This window comes from Coregonus lavaretus (assembly GCF_964263955.1).
Source record: "Coregonus lavaretus genome assembly, chromosome: 4".
In the NCBI taxonomy this organism is placed as follows: Eukaryota; Metazoa; Chordata; class Actinopteri; order Salmoniformes; family Salmonidae; genus Coregonus; species Coregonus lavaretus.
In genome coordinates, this window is record NC_139991.1 from 8,181,541 (window position 1) to 8,203,064 (window position 21,524).

Below are 21,524 nucleotides of genomic sequence, written 5' to 3' on the forward strand. Positions count from 1 at the left end.
CTAATAGATTTCATCTGCCTGGAGTGGTTAAGCAGGTTAGCAGATTACTTTTCACAGTAATCCCTGGGATGGTGTTCAACAACTGGAAGGCAACACAACACACACCTCTGAGATCATCATTGGTGACTCAGGTGGCTAAATACAGTCCCATGCCACTGCAGACATGATGTAACGTGGAAATACCATAAGCCCACCTACTCAAGTCTAATGACAGAAGGCCTGGATGTGTGTGGTGAGCTAGTTATATTAATCAGATCAGTTTGAATAGTACTACACACACACAGAGCGTATGAGGTGGAGGAACGTGAGGGTGTATCGTAGCAGCTCAGCAGAGTTATTAATACAGACACAGGCACATGGCTGAAAACACACACACATATACATATGTACTCTACTCACACACACACACACACACACACACACACACACACACACACACACACACACACACACACACACAGTCTTGTAAAGCTAACCTTGTGAGGACACACAATTCAGTCCCATTCAAAATCATTTATTCTCTAACCCCTAACCCTTACCCTAACCTTAACCCTAACCTTAACCCAAAAACCTAACCTTAACCCTAACCCTAAACCTAATCCTAGCTCCTAACCCTAACCCTAAAATTAACCCTAGCTCCTAACCCTAACCCTTAACGTAATTCTAACCCTAACACTAATTCTAACCTTAACCCTAAACCCCCTAGAAATAGCATTTGACCTCGTGGGGACTAACAAAATGTCCCCAGTTGGTCAAATGTTTGTTCGTTTACTATTCTTGTGGGGATTTCTGGTCCCCACAAGAATAGTTAAACACGTCCACACACACACACACACACACACACACACACACACACACACACACACACACACACACAGTAACTCTCATACTCAAACTCTCATTAAATCACGTTCAACACACCGCAAACAATGGTCGCCAAACCTACTTCAACTGTCAAGAGGAAGGTTGCAACAGATTTTTCCTGCAAAAAAAAAGAAAAGTGATCAAAAGACAGCAACGATGTTTCATGTTTCTGGATGTCCTTGTAGGACATTTCCACTTCTTTCTCTTCTTCTTTGACGCAGAGCCATCAACGTGACTCACGGCATAAATCCTGTCTTGCGAAATGAAGCAGTGACTTCCAAGTGCCATCTGAGAGCCAGGATGAAAGTCAATAGCTCTTCATAGCCTCTATATGTTAATGGTACATATAGGCCTCGTCTATGCCAAACTGAAGAGAAAGACCAAACACTGCCAAAAGGATTTTGAATAGAACTCACCCAAGGTGAATGAAGAAGCTCAAAGCCAACAGGCTTGAAAGAAGTGAGAGGACTCATTTAAACTGGCACCTGAAGCAGCGTACAGTAACCCTCAACACCTTTCCTCCTCACCTAGGTGGGTGAATAGGCTCTGTGCTTATACTCAACAGAAGAGGCTCAACACAAAGATGGTAATCACACTGCTGCTAGTCTATTTGTATCTTATCATCTGTGCTAATTGTTCAAATTGCTTCAGATTGTTAAACGTTTCCTCTCAATTCTACAGTAAGAGAAGAAACTCAGCAGGTAATAAGATCCTGGTCTGGTACTCATATAGTCATCCCTATGAACCAGCATAGGGCTCTCAGGAAATACAACTCAATGAGTCCTGTCATGCTCTCACTGCAGGAGCAGATACAAGTATAGCTATCGCTCACCATAGCTGAAAAATGAAACAACATTACAGGGCCAGGAGAATTCTCCATGTGCCGATGTTAAATTTAAATATTGAAGATATAGAGCCACTCATATCTACTGAGTGTACAAAACATTAAGAACACCTTCCTATTATTGAGTTGCACCACCTTTTGCCCACAGAACATCCACAATTCATCGGGGCATGGTGTCGAAAGCGTTCCACAGGGATGCTGGCCCATGTTGACTACAATTTTTTTTTACATTTACATTTTTAGTCATTTAGCAGACGCTCTTATCCAGAGCGACTTACAGTTAGTGAATACATATTTGTTTATACTGGCCCCCCGTGGGAATCGAACCCACAACCCTGGCGTTGCAAACGCCATGCTCTATCAACTGAGCTACATCCCTGCCGGCCATTCCCTCCCCTACCCTGGGCCAATTGTGCGCCGCCCATGAGTCTCCCAGTCGCGGCCGGCTGCGACAGAGCCTGGATTCGAACCAGGATCTAGTGGCACAGTTAGCACTGCGATGCAGTGCCTTAGACCACTGCGCCACTCAGGAGTTCAGGGTAGGGGAGGGAATGGCCGGCAGGGATGTAGCTCAGTTGATAGAGCATGGCGTTTGCAATGCCAGGGTTGTGGGTTCGATTCCCACAGGGGGCCAGTATAACAATGGTTCCCACAGTTGTGTCAAGTTGGCTGGATGTCTTTTGGGTGGTGGACCATTCTTGATACACACAGGAAACTGTTGAGTGTGAAAAATCCAGCAGTGTTGCAGTTCTTGACACAAACCGGTGCGCCTGGCACCTACTACCATACCCCGTTCAAAGGCACTTAAATATTTTGTCTTGCCCATTCGCCATCTGAATGGCACACATACACAATCCATGTCTCAATTGTCTCAAGGCTTAAAAATCCTTCTTTAACCTGTCTCCTCCCCTTCATCTACACTTATTGAAATGGATTTAACAAGTGACATCAATAAGGGAACATAGCATTCACCTGGATTCATCTGGTCAGTCTATGTCATGGAAAGAGCAGATGTTCTTAATGTTTTGTATACACATGCAGAGATGAGGACCACAAGCTGACCCAGAATGCATGGTGACACTACAGGGAAATCTCAGGGCTACAGTGCCTTCAGAAAGTATTCATACCCCTTGACTTATTCCACATTTTGTTGTGTTACAGCCTGAATTCAAAAATGTTCTCACCCATATACACACAATACCCCATAATGACAATGTGAAAACCTGTTTTTGTACATTTTTGCAAATGTATTGAAAATGAAATACATTTACATAAGTATTCACACCTTTGTAGAAGCACCTTTGGTGGCAATTATAGCTTTGAGTCATATTGGGTATGTCTGTATCAGCTTTGCACATCTGGACTTGGGGATTTTCTCCCATTCTTCCTTGCAGATTTTCTCAAGCGCTGTTAAGTTAGATGGGGAGTGGCGGGGAACAGCAATCTTCAAGTCTTTACACAGATTTTCAAGGGGATTCAAGTCTGGGTTTTAGCTGGGCCACTCAAGGACTTTCACATTCTTGTTCTGAAGTTATTCCAGCGTTGCTATGGCTGTATGCTTGGGGTCATTGTCCTGTTGGAACGTAAATATTTGCCCCAGTCTAAGGTCATTTGCACTCTGAAGCAGGTTCTCATCAAGGATTTGGCTTTATTTGCCTCCATTCATTGTTCCCTCTATCCTTACCAGTCTTCCAGTCCCTGCCACCACCAGGCTTCAAGGTAGGGATGGTGTTAGAGTGTGAGTGGTGCAGCGGTCTAAGGCACTGCATCGCAGTGCTAGAGGCGTCACTACAGACCCGGGTTCGATCCCGGGCTGTATCAAAACTGGCCGTGATCGGGAGTCTCATAGGGCGGCGCACAATTGGCCCAGCGTCGTCCAGGTTAGGGGAGGGTTTGGCCGGTGTAGGCCGTCATTGTAAATAAGAATTTGTTCTAAACTGACTTGCCTAGTTAAATAAGGGTTTTAAAAAATAGACGGGTGATGAGCTGTGCGTGGTTTTCTCCAGACATAGCACTTTACATTCAGGCCAAAGAGTAAAATGTTTGTCTCATCAGACCACAGAATCTTTTGCCTTATGATCTCAGAGTTTTTCACATCCCTTTTTGCAAACTCCAGGTGTGCTGTCATTTTTCTCAGGAGTGGCTTCTATCTGGCCACTGTCCCATAAAGCCCAGATTGGTGAAGTGATGTAGAGACTGATGTCCTTCTGACAGAAACTCTGTAGTTCTGTCAGAGTGGTCATTGGGTTCTTGGTCACCTCCCTGACCAAGGTCCTTCTTGCATGGTTGCTCAGTTTGGTCGGACGGCCAGCTCTAGGCGGAGTCTGGGTAGTTCCATATTTGGTCAATTTCCCAATGATGGAGACCACTGTGCTCTTTGAAACTTTCAACACTCTAGAAATTGCTTTCCAGATACACTGAGAGTACAAAACCAGGTGAATCCAGGTGAAAGATATGATCCCTTAATGATGTCACTTGTTAAATCCACTTCAATCAGTGTAGATGAAGGGGAGGAGACAGGTTAAAAAATATTTTTAAGCCTTGAGACAATCTTTCTAAATCATGTCCAAACAATTAAATTACTTTCTGAAGGAACTGTAAATGGAGTGAGAAACCTCAGTAACAAGCCCAGATTTTTCCTCTGATTTAGCTGTATATTAAAGCAGAGAGATTTTCCCATCCCAATTATACAATTGAATCTGCTTAGTTATGAGACTATATTTAATGTGCTAAATATTATATGACCCAAAGCCAAAACAAGTGTGTTTTGCCTTGCAAACTGTTACTGATTGTGTCTTGAATATCAACAAAAGACTAAACCAATTTCTCTTTGTGATCATAATCTGTTTGACCAGTAAATACTACACCCGCTGAAGAGGCAGGATTCCCTATCTGCATGCATATTTCTATTTAATCTAAAGCTGGATTAGTGCTTATTAAATATTGCCTCAAACAACTACTCCCAGTCAGCATTATGCAACACCCTGCACTCCTCCCTCAGATAAACACTGTCAGGCAGCCAGGAGAGAGACAGGGCAAGGAGGGCTGGACATAGGCCATAATCATCTTTTACCTTAGAGCTTCTAGAACACTTGTTCTAGGATTCCTTACATGGAATTTACAGTGAACAGAAGAATAGGGGTGAAAATGGAGCAGAGATACAGGTATTTAATAAATCTAGAACGTCAGTGGGAGTCATAAATATTAAGAATAGTGCATTTGTAACACTGGATGGGATTGAACAAGTCATTCCATTACAAGACTCACTCCATCCTTTCCCACTTTGTTTCCAGCTTACCATTATTTACTGTTTACTGCATTTTGTCAAGGAGCAGCATTTGCATACCTACCAACATAGAAACACAATGAGCAGCATGTCCGTGTTGCTCCACCTCGTCATCTACGCAGTCAGGGATTGAGTCAGAGGGATCCACATGGCCTTCTGAGTGAGACAGTGAGCTGATCCTGCACTACTGTATGTATGGATAGTGCAGCATGCTGAGGAGGACATGTCGTCGTGCAGTAAGAGGATTGGAGAGCGGGGGTGGAGGGGGAGGGGGGAGGGGTGGGGGGAGGCGCAGACCGCCTGACCCGCTCTAACTCAGGCACTACGCTAGCCCCAAGAGAGGCTGCTGGTGCCATCACTGGGAGCTCACACGACACCCTACCCTTCTCCTCATCCTAATCCACATTCCTCACCCTCCAACCCTCCAACCCACAGGCTTTACTCATGAGGGACAGATAATAAGGCCATTGCATGAGGCAAGAGGAGGTAATTCTAATCATCATCTATTCATGTGGATTCATATATGATTCCTGAAAGACATTGGGTACTCCTGTTTCCATACATGTAGCTACAGACGAATAGCTTCATTGAGTTTATATTTCCAACACAGTTTACTATTCACTATTCCCAAGCTGTACAAAGACAAAGCCCCAATGAACCAAAGATGACCTATAGAATGAGCCTCCATTATTCAAGTCATGCAGCATATTCTGCTGGTAACTGTCATTAAAATATAATGTCAAATAAACAGTCATTGCCAGCCATCTGTTGGGCCCTAACAACTGTAACAAGTTCATTATCATACACAATAGCTGACCTCAAATAACCCCAAGCTGCTTTCAACATGTCATACCTCTTTGGTTGAATGATGTAGTCAGGTCTGAGCCAACCCTCTCCTCTATTCCATTTAAAACCATGGAATAAAATACAAAGACAAAAATCATGCACACACACACAATACAATCAGGACAATGGCTTGCTGGCTTTTCTTCAACTAAGTACGTCTTAGGAGGTCAGATTTCTTATCTAAACTAAAGCTGATTTAGATGTTGTTCAAAAGCATTGCAAATGAGGTTTCCTGGTCATTGTGAGTCAGGTCTGTCGAAGCCAATGGCTGTATGGGTCTGAACACACACACAAAGCAGTGAGTAAGGAGGGCCATTGTCCCTTTCCACCTGCAGAGCTATCAGTAAAGCAAGGCATACTTAAATAATATCAACACTCAAATCAGAACAATATCCATTCTTATACAATACCAAATACAATATCAAAAATACAGCTCAGTAAATGTGGCAGTGAGTCAGTGAACCTATGCTTCCAATCCTTCAAAACATGTTCTCTTCTTTTACATTTCTTGAGTAACCACATACACGGAGGTATGTAAACAAAGTGGCTACATCATCCAAATGTTTTTTTAAGGAAACTGCAGACCAATGAGATTTGGATTAAGATAATCCATTTAGATGATCATGGCTCGGTTTTAAAACTCCAATGGTGAGATCAAACAAAAATGGGTCACGTAGTACTGTACAACCAGAGGGTTCCCTTGGAAATGCCATGTGTATAATTGTAATGCATAATTGTATAACGTCCATGCATGCGTGTTCCACCTCTTTCATTGGTGAGGAATAACCTTTCAGGCTTGATTTAATAAGGTCGCTCCAAACTAGGTAATTCCATGTAAATCCCAGATATTACTGCTGAAATTAAATTTGATTGAAGACCAGGCTCATCTTCCAATCCCAGCCTCTGATAAGCACAGGCAATTTAGGCCCACAATCAGATTGTCTAATGCCCTGACACGTCATTGTAGCAGATCATTTCCATATTCTGCCACTTATAAGCATAATTACAGCCAGAGCCGGAGAACAGAGAGGAGCCCACCCTCCCAAACGCATCCTGTGATCAATCGCCACGAAGATAACGTTTCGTTTTCAGTCGTCTCCTGCACCAACACCCATCCGTAAACTAACCACCTTGCATGGCAACCAGTCTCCAGGGCAATCTTACAATGAGCTGGGGATTCCGTTGCCCATAAAACTGTCAAGTGTTAACACATCACAATGATGCCAGGAGAAAGGCCAGTGTAATATATAGCTTTTAATTGTTAGAATCTATCTATCACATCAGGGGGGAATAAATAACCTTTAGAAATTCTAACCCACCATTTAGGTTTGATAAATCTATAATATGGTGTTATGATTTGTTTTAAACCAGTGATCATCATTCTTATCTATTCATACTCAACAGTGATTATATACTGGACCAGCACAGTAAATTCAAGCTCGTAAATCTCCAAAAGCATCCTAATCTGAATGGAGTCAATACTGGCTTCAAAATTAAGGCTTTTATTTGGAAGCGAATTATCATACTGCTGCTGGTAGCAGACAAATGGAGGTGGTGGTGCAAGATCAGAGGAGCACAATCAGGCTACGCATGATTTAACAAACCCAAACGCTAAGTCTGCATAAACCATCACAGATCACCTGCCATTCAAGCATCTATTAGAAATCCTAAATGATATCCCACAATGGTGATGGTGGGCTGTTTTTGTATGAAATGGTCTCTGGCACATCTGCTTGGTTAACCCCCCTTCCTTAGACACCCCCTCCCCTGCTACTGGAAGTTGCCGGTGGCTTTTCTGATAGCTAGAAGACAGTCTTTTGTGATGGAAAACTGTACTGATGGCGTGACTTCCACCCTGGGGGAGGGTCAACTTCTGAAGACGGTCACCACAGGAGGAGGAGAGAGAGGGAGAAAGAGAGGGAGAGAGAGGGTGAAGTAAGGAGAGAGTGAGAGGGAGAGGAAAAACTCTCCTTGGCCTAGCAGGGCTGTGGGGGCTGCCACTTCCAGATGTGTGACATGTCTTGTCCACACAGGGCTAAAGGGATTTTTTTAAATAAAATGGATCTCTGAGACCTGTGGGCATGTGAGGGGCGACGCGTTGAGAAGCACCTACTTACCCATTATGCTGGAGTTCATAAAAGGTGTCGGGGACAATCCTTCATGGGACACTAATCGACTGTCACTCATGTGATCACCATAATGAGGGCTGTCTGCCAAACCCTGGGGGGAGAGATCAGAGTATTAAACACATTATTAGGCTGCTTGGTTAATTGAGTGCTATGACAGTACTCTAATTACTGAGGAAGGAGAGCACAATTGGTCAACTGTCCCCTGAAACTGTAAATGTTTCTCCTTTCCGTCATTAAAAAGGACTTTTTAATCTCTGACTGATTGTAAAAGAGATAAAACAGTGCCCTGATGAGCCTCTCAACGCATATGCCACATGTTTCAGGATTAGGAAATACAAGGTTAATGATGCACATCTAATTCTGTGGATCTGAAGAGGCAATGGGCTTTATGAGAGAAGACATGTTGACATGTTAATTGTACACACATTACATGGATCAGAACATGCATGATGCACAAACATGCACATTCACATATGGATGAAAACGATTAGGAAAAACCCTTAGTCCAAATGGATACATAACAGCATCAGTCACTTGTGTCAGTTCTAAGGTGTAGTTGCAGGGATTCATCTTCCAATGCCCTACAAGAGGCTGCCATGAACAAGTCCAAGAGATCCTAGCAAACCTCTCATAAAATGCAATACCCATTTCCAAGATCAGTTTAAAAATGTTTCCCCCATAACCCTTCTAGGTGGTGTATTAGTTTAGCCAAAGACAGCAAGTCTCAAAATGTTGCCAAGCAACATTTACACTAAACGCAACAAATGCAGCTTTGTTTTTTTAAAGGATATTTTTTGTCTATGAATGAAAACAAATCTAACTCGCGATAATTAAAAACCTCTATATACTGTGACAATATTGATTTTAATTAAAAACATTTAATAACAGGGTATTATAGCCTATGACGGGGAAAACTGCCGCCCTCCATCCTACCAAGGTACCTGCAGCTTAAAAAATTGCTTTTTTCTCCTGCAGCTGAACAGTGCCCTTTCATGACAGTTATCAGCTTCAGGAGCTTAGGTCTAAATATCGGTCACAGTATGGTCTTTGAAAACTCAGGGTCCCCTGCAATAAAAGATACTCTGTAGCAGTGCTAATCCAAGGCCCTGTGAAAATCCTCCTGCACTCCAGTCAAATGCGTCCTCCCAAACTACATTAACTCCCACCGGAGGGACCGAGCAGCACTGGGCGAGAATTTCTATAGAGCTTTTTCCCCCAACTCGTACCCTCTGCATTCAACATACAGTAAAAAAGTAAATCTTATTATCCATCTTTTTTTGTGAGCAGACGGTGATGGAGTAATTTCAAAGGCAGTGGAGTGTTGTGCTGTGTCGAGGGAATCCACAGAGATTCCCCATTGTGTTTCTGCCAGGCCGCGCTCCCCGTTAATCACGCCATGAACGGACCCACTAATAACACCACCCCTGTGAGAGGCTCCGAACACAAACACACACACACACACACACACACACACACACAAACACACACACACACACAGTCAGGCAACAACAACCCATACAAACCTCTCCTGCACTACAAATCAAATCCCCCAGGTGTGTTTCAACTGACATTTAACCAAATAAAACAAAGAGTAGTTAGTAATGAATGACTTAATCTGGACATCTCAGACCTCTATTTCCTCCTGCTCTTTTCTTCCCTGGTGGGGACAGCTGCCATAGAGCTGGAAAAGGCCAGCGAGGGGGGGCAGGTAGGGAGGACCAGAGAGAAGAAAGGCAGAGGTGATAATGGTCAGGGTGAGATCACACTACCCAGCTCACCCTGTGTCTTCTCCTCTGGGACCATTGGATCATCAATCACAGAACCCTCATCATTTACAAACACTGCTCTCCTACGTTGGCCCAGACACTAACACATGCTGTCACTGCAACCAAAGGGGCCAGTTACCGCCGGCTACATAACTGTCAAATCACTACTTAAGCATGCAGGCCACAGCTCCTGCCTTGCCCCTATCCCTCGCCACGGCGTTTAAAAGTCATCTTCTAGATGGAGTGTGGCATCCCAGGTGAATGTGTGGCTGTGCTATGGCGGCTTGGGGAGGGATGATACGGGCATGATGGACGTGTGCGGGGTGAGTGTCGCGGCGGGGCTGGGGCGTGCGGGCTGCGGGGGCGTCCTGCGGTGGCGGTGGGCACAGCCATGATACGTTGGCTGGCTGGAAGCCAAGGTCAGCACGGAAGGCTGGAGTCTGTTCCCAGTCCACTAATCATACACTGCTAGCTCGAAGAGCCCAAGCAGGACCCGCTCAGACAGACACACTACACTGAACTCTTTGAATTACAGAAACACGCTTTTCCGAAAAGCGTTACTTCTGGGAAACCTTACTTAGTATGAGTTGCTGAACACAATTTATGAAACATTACAATGAGAATTATGGAAATATGATTTTTGAGACAAAAGCTGAACTGTAGATAAGTGCTTGTCTATTGTTTAATGGATTTAAAGGGCTCTGTTCCTAGACTCCTCCATGTCTTCCGGCTGGGCCTCAGCTCCATGTTAGAAACACACTGCTTGACCTAATACTCCCTTTATTTCCAAATCAAATCTCAGATGATTTGGATTTGGAAATCTCAGATTAGGGAATAAGCACCATTGTGCTATAAATACCACTGGATAACAACCAAGTAGTAGTCAATACCTAGAGTACATATCTGTACCTGTGTGCTGCTGCAGGCTATTTATCTGTACACTCAGCACATTGCTAGTGAACATTGTAACTGCATTTTAGGTACACTGCTTCAACGTGACTATGGTGCATGAGTGTGGGGCAGCAGAGACACAAAGACATAGCACACAGTGGTTAGTATCGACAGACAGAGTGATGAATGGACTGACGTAGCGGTGCAGGCAGAGATCAAATGTGCCTGGGGATTAAAGAGATTGGCTCCATTCTCTGTGGTCAAAGTCATCCGGATGAACCTTTGACAGGCTGGACACCAGGCAGTGTATAGTAGGTCTGTTGCCTTTCACCATCAATTTGGTGTCCATACTCACTCTCAATTATGTCTACAAAATATCCCAAATAGCATGCGCCGCCAAAAACAAAATTAATGGTTTGGTATAAGGTGTAAGTTAATAGGACCCTGCAATTTGCTGTGCAAAGAAACTAGAAGAAATACGATCCTCTATTATCAGAGTGGTTATTTCCGAGCAAGTATCTTCTCTGGCCTACATGAGTAATCAGGTTGATAAAACACCTGTGAAACCTGGACAAACAACCCCATCTCTCTGGCTCTCTGGTATGTGTTTGTGCATCCGCGCGTATCTGTGTGCATGTATGTGTGAATGTATGTGGAAGTGTGTGTGTGTGTGCATGTGTGGGTTTTTGCATGTTTGTGTGCATATATGCAGTATGGAGGCACAAACAGCTGTCTGCTTACTGATGCCCGTCCCTTGCAATGTCAGAAACGCTGATTTATATGCCTAAAGCAAAGATATCTCAAGCGTCTCCATCTTATAATTCAAATCAGGCAGCCGATGGAACCATAGCCTGTAGAGGTTCATTCGGGAAGGGCATTGGAAAATAAACAAGGTAATGCGGGCCGAGCAGATCTGACATTTAACTGATTTCTGATGGAAAGTGACAGGAGATTGACGTTAAATGAAATTCATACAGGGCACCCAGAACCACCATGGTGTAGGAGACAAACAACAAATACAGAGACACAGAGATATATTCACACTTTGAACAGAAATGCTATAAGAACCAGTAGTGGTATTATTTCATGTGATGTATCATTCTATTTTGAATCTCTTTGCATGATGCATGATGAATTCAATGCAACTGATCATGTATCTGAAATACAATTTGAATTACTGGCAAAATATTTCATAATAGTCTGGAAATCCTAATGGAAAGAATGAATTAATCACTCGTTGCTGGTACTGAAATAATTTCTAGGAATATTCATGACCGAATATAAACATTAGTCACAGTTATAATTTCAATCAACCAAAACGAACAATATTTCCATTGATCTCCACTACTATAAATATAGTCTGCACCTTAAATCCTAATATTGGCACAGATCTACAAACAGTGGTGTAATTTTCCCCAATTCAGAAATTCCACAATGTAGCCATAATATTCCAAAGCACACAACATTAATCAGCTTCCCCTGACAAATGCTTAATATTTCAGCTTAGCTCAAATAATCCAATGCAAATGACAAAATATTTAAACCCATCACTTAAGAGGATATTGGTGCCATGCAATTAGGTCATACTGGAAAAGAAAATTATGCCAATTACAGGTCACACAACATGACTGGTGCTCTCTCCCTCCCTGCCTCTCCAGTGAGCTGTGAATGCAACACACTGATGTAATGAGTGTTAAATGATGTGTTGTGGTGCAGAAAGTCCAGGCAGAGGGAGAGAGAGGGGTGAGGTGAGGGAGTGCACGGGAATGAGTGGGCCGGTGTTCTTACCCTGGAGGACTGATAGGAGGGACTGGATGACTGGCCACCTGGGGCCCAGGAGGACGCTGCCTGGCTTGGCCTCTCATCCATACCTGTCAGAAGAGGAGATGCACAACTCCATCAGCACCGTGTCCTCAGACTCCTCACCAGCACACACACACACATTAACAGACTGTCTCTAATCTCACACTCACACACAAGAACACACACATAGACAATTAACAGTTAGACAGAGCTGGAATTACAGGTTACACATATAAACAAACACAGAAAAAGAGGGAGCATACAGCACAGGAAAGGAACCAGTGTACCCCGAGAGGAACTGAATTAGACATACACACTATTCAAAATGTGATATAACCCTGGTCATAACAAAAGCATTGCACAAAGTTGCATTCCTTTCCAAAAGTGATTTCTTTACAATCTCTCTTGAATCAAAGGCGAAGGCTGCAGTTAATCAAACAGGGCAGAGATACAGTGCCTTGAAAAGGTATTCATCCCTTGGCGTTTTTCCTATTTTGTTACATTACAACCTGTAATTTAAATGGATTATTATTTGGATTTCATGTAATGGACATACACAAAATAGTCTAAATTGGTGAAGTGAAATGAAAAAAATAACTAGTTTCAAAAAATTATACAAAATAAATAACGGAAAAGTGGTGCGTGCATATGTATTCACCCCCTTTGCTAAATAAGATCTGGTGCAACCAATTACCTTCAGAAGTCACATAATTAGTTAAATAATGTCCACCTGTGTGCAATATAAGTGTCACATGATCTGTCACATGATCTCAGTATACACTACCGTTCAAAAGTTTGGGGTCACTTAGAAATGTCCTTGTTTTTGAAAGAAAAGCAATTTTTTTGTCCATTAAATAACATCAAATTGATCAGAAATACAGTGACATTGTTAATGCATCTGTTTCTCAAACTAGACACTCTAATGTATTTGTCCTCTTGCTCAGTTGTGCACCGGGGCCTCCCACTCCTCTTTCTATTCTGGTTAGAGCCAGTTTACACTGTTCTGTGAAGGGAGTAGTACACAGCATTGTATGGTATGAGATCTTCAGTTTCTTGGCAATTTCTTGCATGGAATAGCCTACATTTCTCAGAACAAGAATAGACTGACGAGTTTCAGAAGAAAGTTATTTGTTTCTAGACATTTTGAACCTGTAATCGAACCCACAATTGCTGATGCTCCAGATACTCAACTAGTCTCAAGAAGGCCAGTTTTATTGCTTCTTTAATCAGCGCAACAGTTTTCAGCTGTGCTAACATGATTGCAAAAGGGTTTTCTAATGATCAATTAGCCTTTTAAAATAATAAACTTGGATTAGCAAACACAACGTGCCATTGGAACACAGGACTGATGGTTGCTGATAATTGGCCTCTGTACGCCTATGTAGATATTCCATTAAAAATCTGCCATTTCCAGCTACAATAGCCATTTACAACATTAACAATGTCTACACTGTATTTCTGATCAATTTGATGTTATTTTAATAGACAAAACAATTGCTTTTCTTTAGAAAACAAGGACATTTCTAAGTGACCCCAAACTTTGGAACGGTAGTGTATATACACCTGTTCTGAAAGGCCCCAGAGTCTGCAACACCACTAAGCAAGGGGCACCACCAAGCAAGCGGCTCCATGAAGACCAAGGAGCTCTCCAAACAGGTCAGGGACAAAGTTGTGGAGAAGTACAGATCAGGGTTGGGTTATAAAAAATTTTTAGAAACTTTGAACATCCCACGGAGCACCATTAAATCCATTATTAAAAAATTGAAAGAATATGGCACTGCAACAAACCTGCCAAGAGAGGGCCGCCCACCAAAACTCATGGACCAGGCAAGGAGGGCATTAATCAGAGAGGCAACAAAGAGACCAAAGATAACCCTGAAGTAGCTGCAAAGCACCACAGCAGAGATTGGAGTATCTGTACATAGGACCACTTTAAGCCGTACACTCCACAGAGCTGGGCTTTACAGAAGAGTGGCCAGAAAAAAAGCCATTGCTTAAAGAAAAAAATAAGCAAACACGTTTGGTGTTGGCAAAAAGGCATGTGGGAGACTCCCCAAACAAATGGAAGAAGGTACTCTGGTCAGATGAGTCTAAAATTGAGCTTTTTGACCATCAAGGAAAACGCTATGTCTGGGGCAAACCCAACACCTCTCATCACCCCGAGAACACCATCCCCACAGTGAAGCATGGCGGTGGCAGCATCATGCTGTGGGGATGTTTTTCATCGGCAGGGAAATTCTTGAGGGAAACCTGTTTCAGTCTTCCAGAGATTTGAGACTGGGACGGAGGTTCACCTTCCAGCAGGACAATGACCCTAAGCATACTGCTAATGTGCTAATGGAACACCTAAATGGTTTAAGGGGAAACATTTAAATGTCTTGGAATGGCCTAGTCAAAGCCCAGACCTCAATCCAATTGAGAATCTGTGGTATGACTTAAAGATTGCTGTACACCAGTGGAACCCATCCAACTTGAAGGAGCTGGAGCAGTTTTGCCTTGAAGAATGGCCAAAGATCCCAGTGGCTAGATGTGCCAAGCTTATAGAGACATACCCCAAAATACTTGCAGCTGTAATTGCTGCAAAAGGTGGCTCTACAAAGTATTGACTTTGGGGGGGTGAATAGTTATGCACACTCAAGTTTTCTGTTTTTTTGTCTTATTTGTTTCACAAGAAAACATATTTTGCATCTTCAAAGTGGTAGGCATGTTGTGTAAATCAAATGATACAAACCCCCCAAAAATCCATTTTAATTCCAGGTTGTAAGGCAACGAAATAGGAAAAATGCCAAAGGGGGTGAATACTCTCGCAAGCCACTGTATTTCACACGTCTAATGTCTCATAGCAACGGCCTCTCAGTTCTCCAGGGGCCTGGTTTAACAAAATACATAACACTGCATCTATAGTCATGTCTGTCCCTGGGCGAGCGAGCATGCTGCCATTCTCTTGGCAGGAGGACAGACCACAGAGCAGAGTAGAAGAAAGTGACTAATCTGTTATACCTCTGCTGCTTTACGAGCGCCAGGCACATTTTCACCGCGTCATTTATTTTGGTTTACATAAATCACGGACATAAAATTCTGCACTCCTTAGCATGTGTGCATGCTCAAAATGTGCTTCAGAGCACTAGAGCTGGATGATTAGGCAGTGATGTATAGCCAAGCCCTATCAAAACAGCTGAGCACTGAAACTTCATGAAACTCTTTTTTTTTTTTACTCCATGTTCCCAAAGACAGCAAAATAAAATAATAGATAAACAAATAAATCAATAAAGTTGACACAATTGAATGAATTCAACATCTGCTATGTGATGAACAAATATAATATCTGACCTACGAAATGACATTTATGGGGCCTGCTCAGTAAAGAGATATGATTCTGAGATTCTTCACGCTGTTTGAGCCAATATTGTTTTGTAGGTAACAGCATTCCACTCCCGGCCACATGTAAGCTACATAATTGCAGGAGGGGGAGTAACATCAATTTGCAAGTTATTGATTGTTCCCTTTGTCATTTCACCCTGCTTCAGAAAACTGCAATACCATTCATTTGATTCCACCCTCAAATAAAACAGATCAGATTTCAAGGATTTGAATATACAAATAATCAAATCTAGCTATTGCAGGGAGTAAACAAACCTTTAAACCATAACACAGACTCTCAGAGGGCCTGTAATCCACTTTAATTTGTTTAAAATTTCAAAATGTTAGTGACAAAAAACCATAAGTCTTCGGTTGCCTGAACCGTGCCACTTGACTGCATGGCTGGGCACACCCTAAACACCAGCTATCTGCATTTGCATAAGTAGAACAAACAGGCCCTTTAGCGAGGGGAGAAGTAGACTTTTCCACAGTGAAAAAGAGCTAGGCCTACATCACACAATCACAATGTGTGGGCTAGACTCTGACCCCGTGCCAAAGACAATGTAGAGGCCAGCCAGTGTGTGGCTGGCAACACTGCACAGAGTGCAGCAGTCAATTCAACTCAACTCAATTCATGGCACCTTCATTGGCATACTCTAGTAATACACAGCAATACACTTTTCAAATGTGAAATAACATGTTAACACTACACACAAAAATATAACATTCCAAAAGGGGGACATGCTGTACTGTACACTAGCTAAAGCCCTTGGCTCTGCCTGTAGTGCCGCCCTGCTTGGCTCTTTAGGGCACTAGTTGTCACCAGCTCCAGTCTCTAGTCTCTGTCCTGACTGCCAGCTCCTGCCTGGGGCTCCAGGGTCCTCTCTCTACACATGACTACAGATAGAGCTATACCAGTCAGAGACAACACAATATCACTATGTCTCACACTGATTGAGACAAACATAGAGTGGTAGAGTTGTCTTCAAATGAGGAGATAATGCTAAAATAGTCATCTATGGAATAGTGACATGATACGTTTTGATAAGCATTCTCTACAGGAGGTTAACAAACTATTAACAAATATAAATGTGTGAATGTGCTGGTTATATTATGAATGTAAATGTGGTAAGCCGTTTCTTCAGGTCTATACATCCTTTTTGTTCTCTAGCTAAACACTCAATCAAATCTGAAGAAGATAGATATGGCTGCTATTGATAGGTGAAATGTTAGGGAAAACATGTGTTTGGTATCTACAGCACAGGGAAGTCCTCCTCTGAGGAGTAATTAGGTTTTTGTCTTGTATTTCTACTGTGGAATGCATTACTAATATCTCTGGTAGAAATATCTAAATGCACATCTGTAATGTCAATTCTAAGCTAACAGACAACAAGGTTTGAAAGAAAGCGGGCCAGAGACTCGCAGCAGTTCCATTTGGCTTGGAAGGAAGGAACCTTCTCTCTGTGGTTTCTACTGTTGAGTCAGCTGCTCCATTTAACCATCCACCAAATCACTGACAACCAACGTCATGAGACACTGCTACAGTAGCTGAGGTCACTCACACACCAACAGTTAAACAGATAAAAGACAGGCATAGTATTACTGGAGCCTAACAAATGTATTATAAGATCAATTCCACCTGTCTGAAATATCATCCAGGTCTCATCTGCTCTGAATAAAGTCCATATTCACCTACCATTCATCACTTTCATCACGTTTAATGTGTAACAGGTTTTATGGAACAGGGCGCCCATGTCCTACTGCTGGGAACAGAGAGGCTTCAGAGGTTCAGAGGTATGGCACGCAGACCTGTCAGCCCCATCTGTGGCAGCTCTGCTCTGCTCTGGAATAAACTCCATCATATATCCACTCCACTCCGCACCCCAGCACACTGGTCACACACTTAACATAGAAACATACTGCACTGCATTGACAGCCACATTGTCAGCTGTGTCTGTGTGCGTGTGGCAAAGACCCTCTTCTAATTATTTCCAAATCCTAGTTCTCAATTATAGAATTGAACAGGAAATAGACAAAGACATTATGCAGATATGAATGCTTCAGTTTGACTAGAGGGGATTTTGCTCTCTGGCGCGCCCCCACTGCATAAACCTATGCCAAAGAATGTTCATTTACATGCAGTGTCTGTCGAGTAGAGGATTTAAATATGGATTTAACTTGGCACGGGCACTGCTCTGTGTGCAAATCTTTGTCTATCCTGTTTTCAAGTCTGGCAGTCATTAGATATCCTCCTTTAAGTTTTCTTCTGTTTAGTATTTAGGAAGAAATCAAAGCATGTCTTTGTTCATTGATTAAAATAACACTTGAAGGGCACTCTGGTCATAGGAGACTAACTCCTAGGAGAGGTCTTAGGTTGGCATACGACACTTTTATGAAGCAATAAAACAAAATAAAAAAGATCTGATCACAGTCAGTCACAGTCCTTCTTGTGTTGTTCATTTCAAAATGCAGCCTGACACACAACCTGGTACTCATTTGCCTGTAGTCTCTGTAGTCTCTGTAGTCTCTGTAGTCTCTGTAGTCTCTGTAGTCTCTGCGAGCCGATGCAGCCTAGGAACAAAGTCAGATCCAGAACCTTCTTTTCTTTTCAGAATAGTCTTATAAAAACATACTGTACCAGCTTTTAACATCAACAAAACAAGTTAAACTAAGAGCATTTCTAGGGTCTACAATCCTTTCGGTTTATAAAAATAAAGAAGTTGTCTGCTAATATCCTTTCAGAGGCTACCGTTTCTTCAGAGGAAAACAATCCCCAAAAATGAGGACAGGGAATCTCTTGCTGATCTACATGTATGCCTAGACTTAGCTGATCTACATATGTGTGATCAATTACTCAATGTATACCAACACCTCTATCTGCACTATTTAAAGAAATCAGTGGCAAATATATTTACGGTTACACAGGAGCTCGGAAGAGAAGCTTAGGAGCGCAGTTAAAATCACACCTTTTTTCTCACAACATCCTAGGCACTGAATTATTTTCTAATTTTGCAACAAGTGAGATTGTCACAACAGTAAAAATGTCAAACAACCATTGAACGCTAGTAGCTAACATTCCTACATTTCATCTGCTACCTTCCTAAATAACTGCTACATAACTGTATGGAAACCCAACATCTTGAAGAAAAAATTGTATACATCAAAGAAATTCCAACATTGTTTATTTACAGTTTTATGGATATAAACTAAATACAGACAAACAACTCATTGTAACTCTGCTTGAGCTAATAAGAACATGTAATCCAATACGCCACACTAAACATTGGAACTGTGTTAAAGTGAAAAATAAAATCTACAGCATCATTTAAATGAGGTAGCCTGAACAGCAAATGTTTAGTATTATGAATAACCTCACATGCAACAACATATTCCACAGCCTCTGAGCAGTGTTGTTATGTTCTGAGTACTCTGATCTAGTGAACAGGGGTGTTCAGTGTGGGGAACTGCCGCTTGCATCACTGCCAACTGACTGTCAGGAACAAACACGTAATATCCTCCACGTCTCAAATCAAACACATGTGAACACAACCTTGAATTGGAAGGCAAATATTTATCTTGCCAATGTCTGCTCTCCTCTGTAGTATAATTGTTGAGCAGGTGTCCACATCCCCTCAGACATACAGTCAAAAGGGCACCGCACCGATTGTTCAAACGGACCCTGTTTTCTGGCAAACCCCACTGAAAAAAGAAATGCATTTGTTACTTCACACAACTGTGACCGACCACTGCTAAAAACAACACGCACACCAGATGTGACATCACAAAGCGATGTCCAAGTCATTAGGCAGAACTGAAAACAGAGTTTTTCTTTGTCAAATTGCTAGGAAACCAAACATTCAGACCAAGTGGGCATTGCTTGTGGAATCACTGCGGGCTGCAATCGATTCGGACCTACAGGGAAGCAACCTAATAAATTATGGCAAACAGTTGTGGCTGCCGAGGCATTACCATGTCTTTACCAGTTGTGCTCTGCCTCATCAGAGGGGAAATACTCCTCCAGACATAGTCTAGGGGTGAAACATCAATACAGCAAATGTAAACAAGCTAGCCTCTCATATTTCACCTTACATGCCTGAATCTACAGTGTTGTGTTACAATAATAAACTAAACATTCATTACTTTTCTCAGAATCTTAAATAATAATCAATACGCTCAACTGCCATTTGTCTAAAAGCAATGAAGACGTCAGGTATAGTAATTGGTTTTTGATTAATTAAAATAAGTAAACAACACAGTGATTATTTCACATACGGTAGTAACCATCATAAAAATCGGACAAAAAAAAAGTATACAGTTTATTATGTTCACCCCCTCACAATTCATATTTCAAATACACTACTACTACTACTACTACTACTACTACTACTACTACTACTACTACTACTACTACTACTACTACTACTACTACTACAACTGCCTTGGCTCTGAAGAGCTCACCAGCCTGTTAATTTAATTAAGTCCAATTTGTGCAATGTACAATGTGACTTCCCCATACACATGTAGCAATGAGAGGTTTGTCAGAGCTAGTGCAGTAGTGTCTTCATTAGACAGACTCTCTCTCTGCACTGAGATCCAGTCATCCACAAAGCACTGTCACAGACAGAGGCCTTGACAAGCAAATGACAAGATGCTTCTCCTTCGGGATCCCCTCCAACTCCGAGCAAACAGTCGTAAGGCAGGCAGCAGGCAGATTAATAAGACATGCTGTAGCGATGGATAGATATACATTTTAATTTGTCACGGTATCTTTAACGAAACGCATCAAACAAGAGTGCTTGCAACCAAGCAACCAAGCCAGCCACGGTGCACAGCTTGAGCTGATTTGACTGTATGCAAAGAAGGGAGCTATTTTCGGTTGTTCACTTCCAATCTAACAGCTACTCTCTCGTGTCACATGGAGACCGGCTCAGCTCCCTGCGAGGGACAACCCCTCATTGGGGCTGTGTGTGTGTGTATGTGTATATGTATGTGTGTGTGTTGAAGTACCCTAAACTGTTCACAACTCACATGGAAGTAGACATAAAAAGACACCATTTTGACTGTGTGCAGAGTGAAGAAAATGTTTCATTAACAAGCATTTGAATGGGATATCAACTAGGGTTGAGCGGTATCCACATTTTCATAACGTCATACCATTTCTGTACCATACTGGGGTATACAGTATTATGGAATGTGCACACAAGGGGCGCTAATCCACCCCACCCCCCCCACCCCCCGGCACAAAACAATTTAGGCAACAGCGATCTTGATCCAGGAGGGGATTGAATGTCTCTGCTGTAACCAAGAAGCTTGATCTTAACTAGCAAGTTAGCAAACCAAATGCATAGGTGGAGCCCTGAGCTGGATATAAATTATTTGACACATCTTAGATTTCTTATAGATATATTTAACTTATAATTAGTTATAAGCAGTGGGGTAGCATGCCCCCCCCCCCCCCCCCCCCCAAAGAAAACATTTATATATTTTTTTCAAACGGTATTGAAATCATACAGTATTTCGAAATACCCCGGTATACGGTATATCAACCAAGCCTAATATCGACATTGACAAATGTAATCAAATTAGACCATAATTACTATCAGTTTCAGAATGTAATGTATACTTAGTGATTTGAATTTGTAGAAATATCCCTAGGTAGTTAGATGTATGGAGCCGGCCAAGCTGCGGTATTTGCCCAATGTCCCCCTGCTGAGCACACACAACGCACAACCGAT

The 21,524-nt window shown here is 42.3% G+C and overlaps 1 protein-coding gene across 1 annotated transcript in view; it reads right to left on the reverse strand.

The window, feature by feature from the left end:
* LOC311128560 (transcription factor 12-like) overlaps positions 1–21,524 on the reverse strand; it is a gene marked incomplete at its 3' end in the record, with an annotated part of 82,697 nt that overhangs the window by 50,148 nt on the left and 11,025 nt on the right. Inside the window, exons 4-5 of the mRNA XM_084160747.1 lie at positions 12,415–12,497; positions 7,958–8,060 (exon numbers count right to left, since the gene is read on the reverse strand). Coding sequence (XP_084016873.1) covers positions 7,958–8,060; positions 12,415–12,497 — 186 coding nt within the window. The remainder of the gene's footprint in view (positions 1–7,957; positions 8,061–12,414; positions 12,498–21,524) is intronic.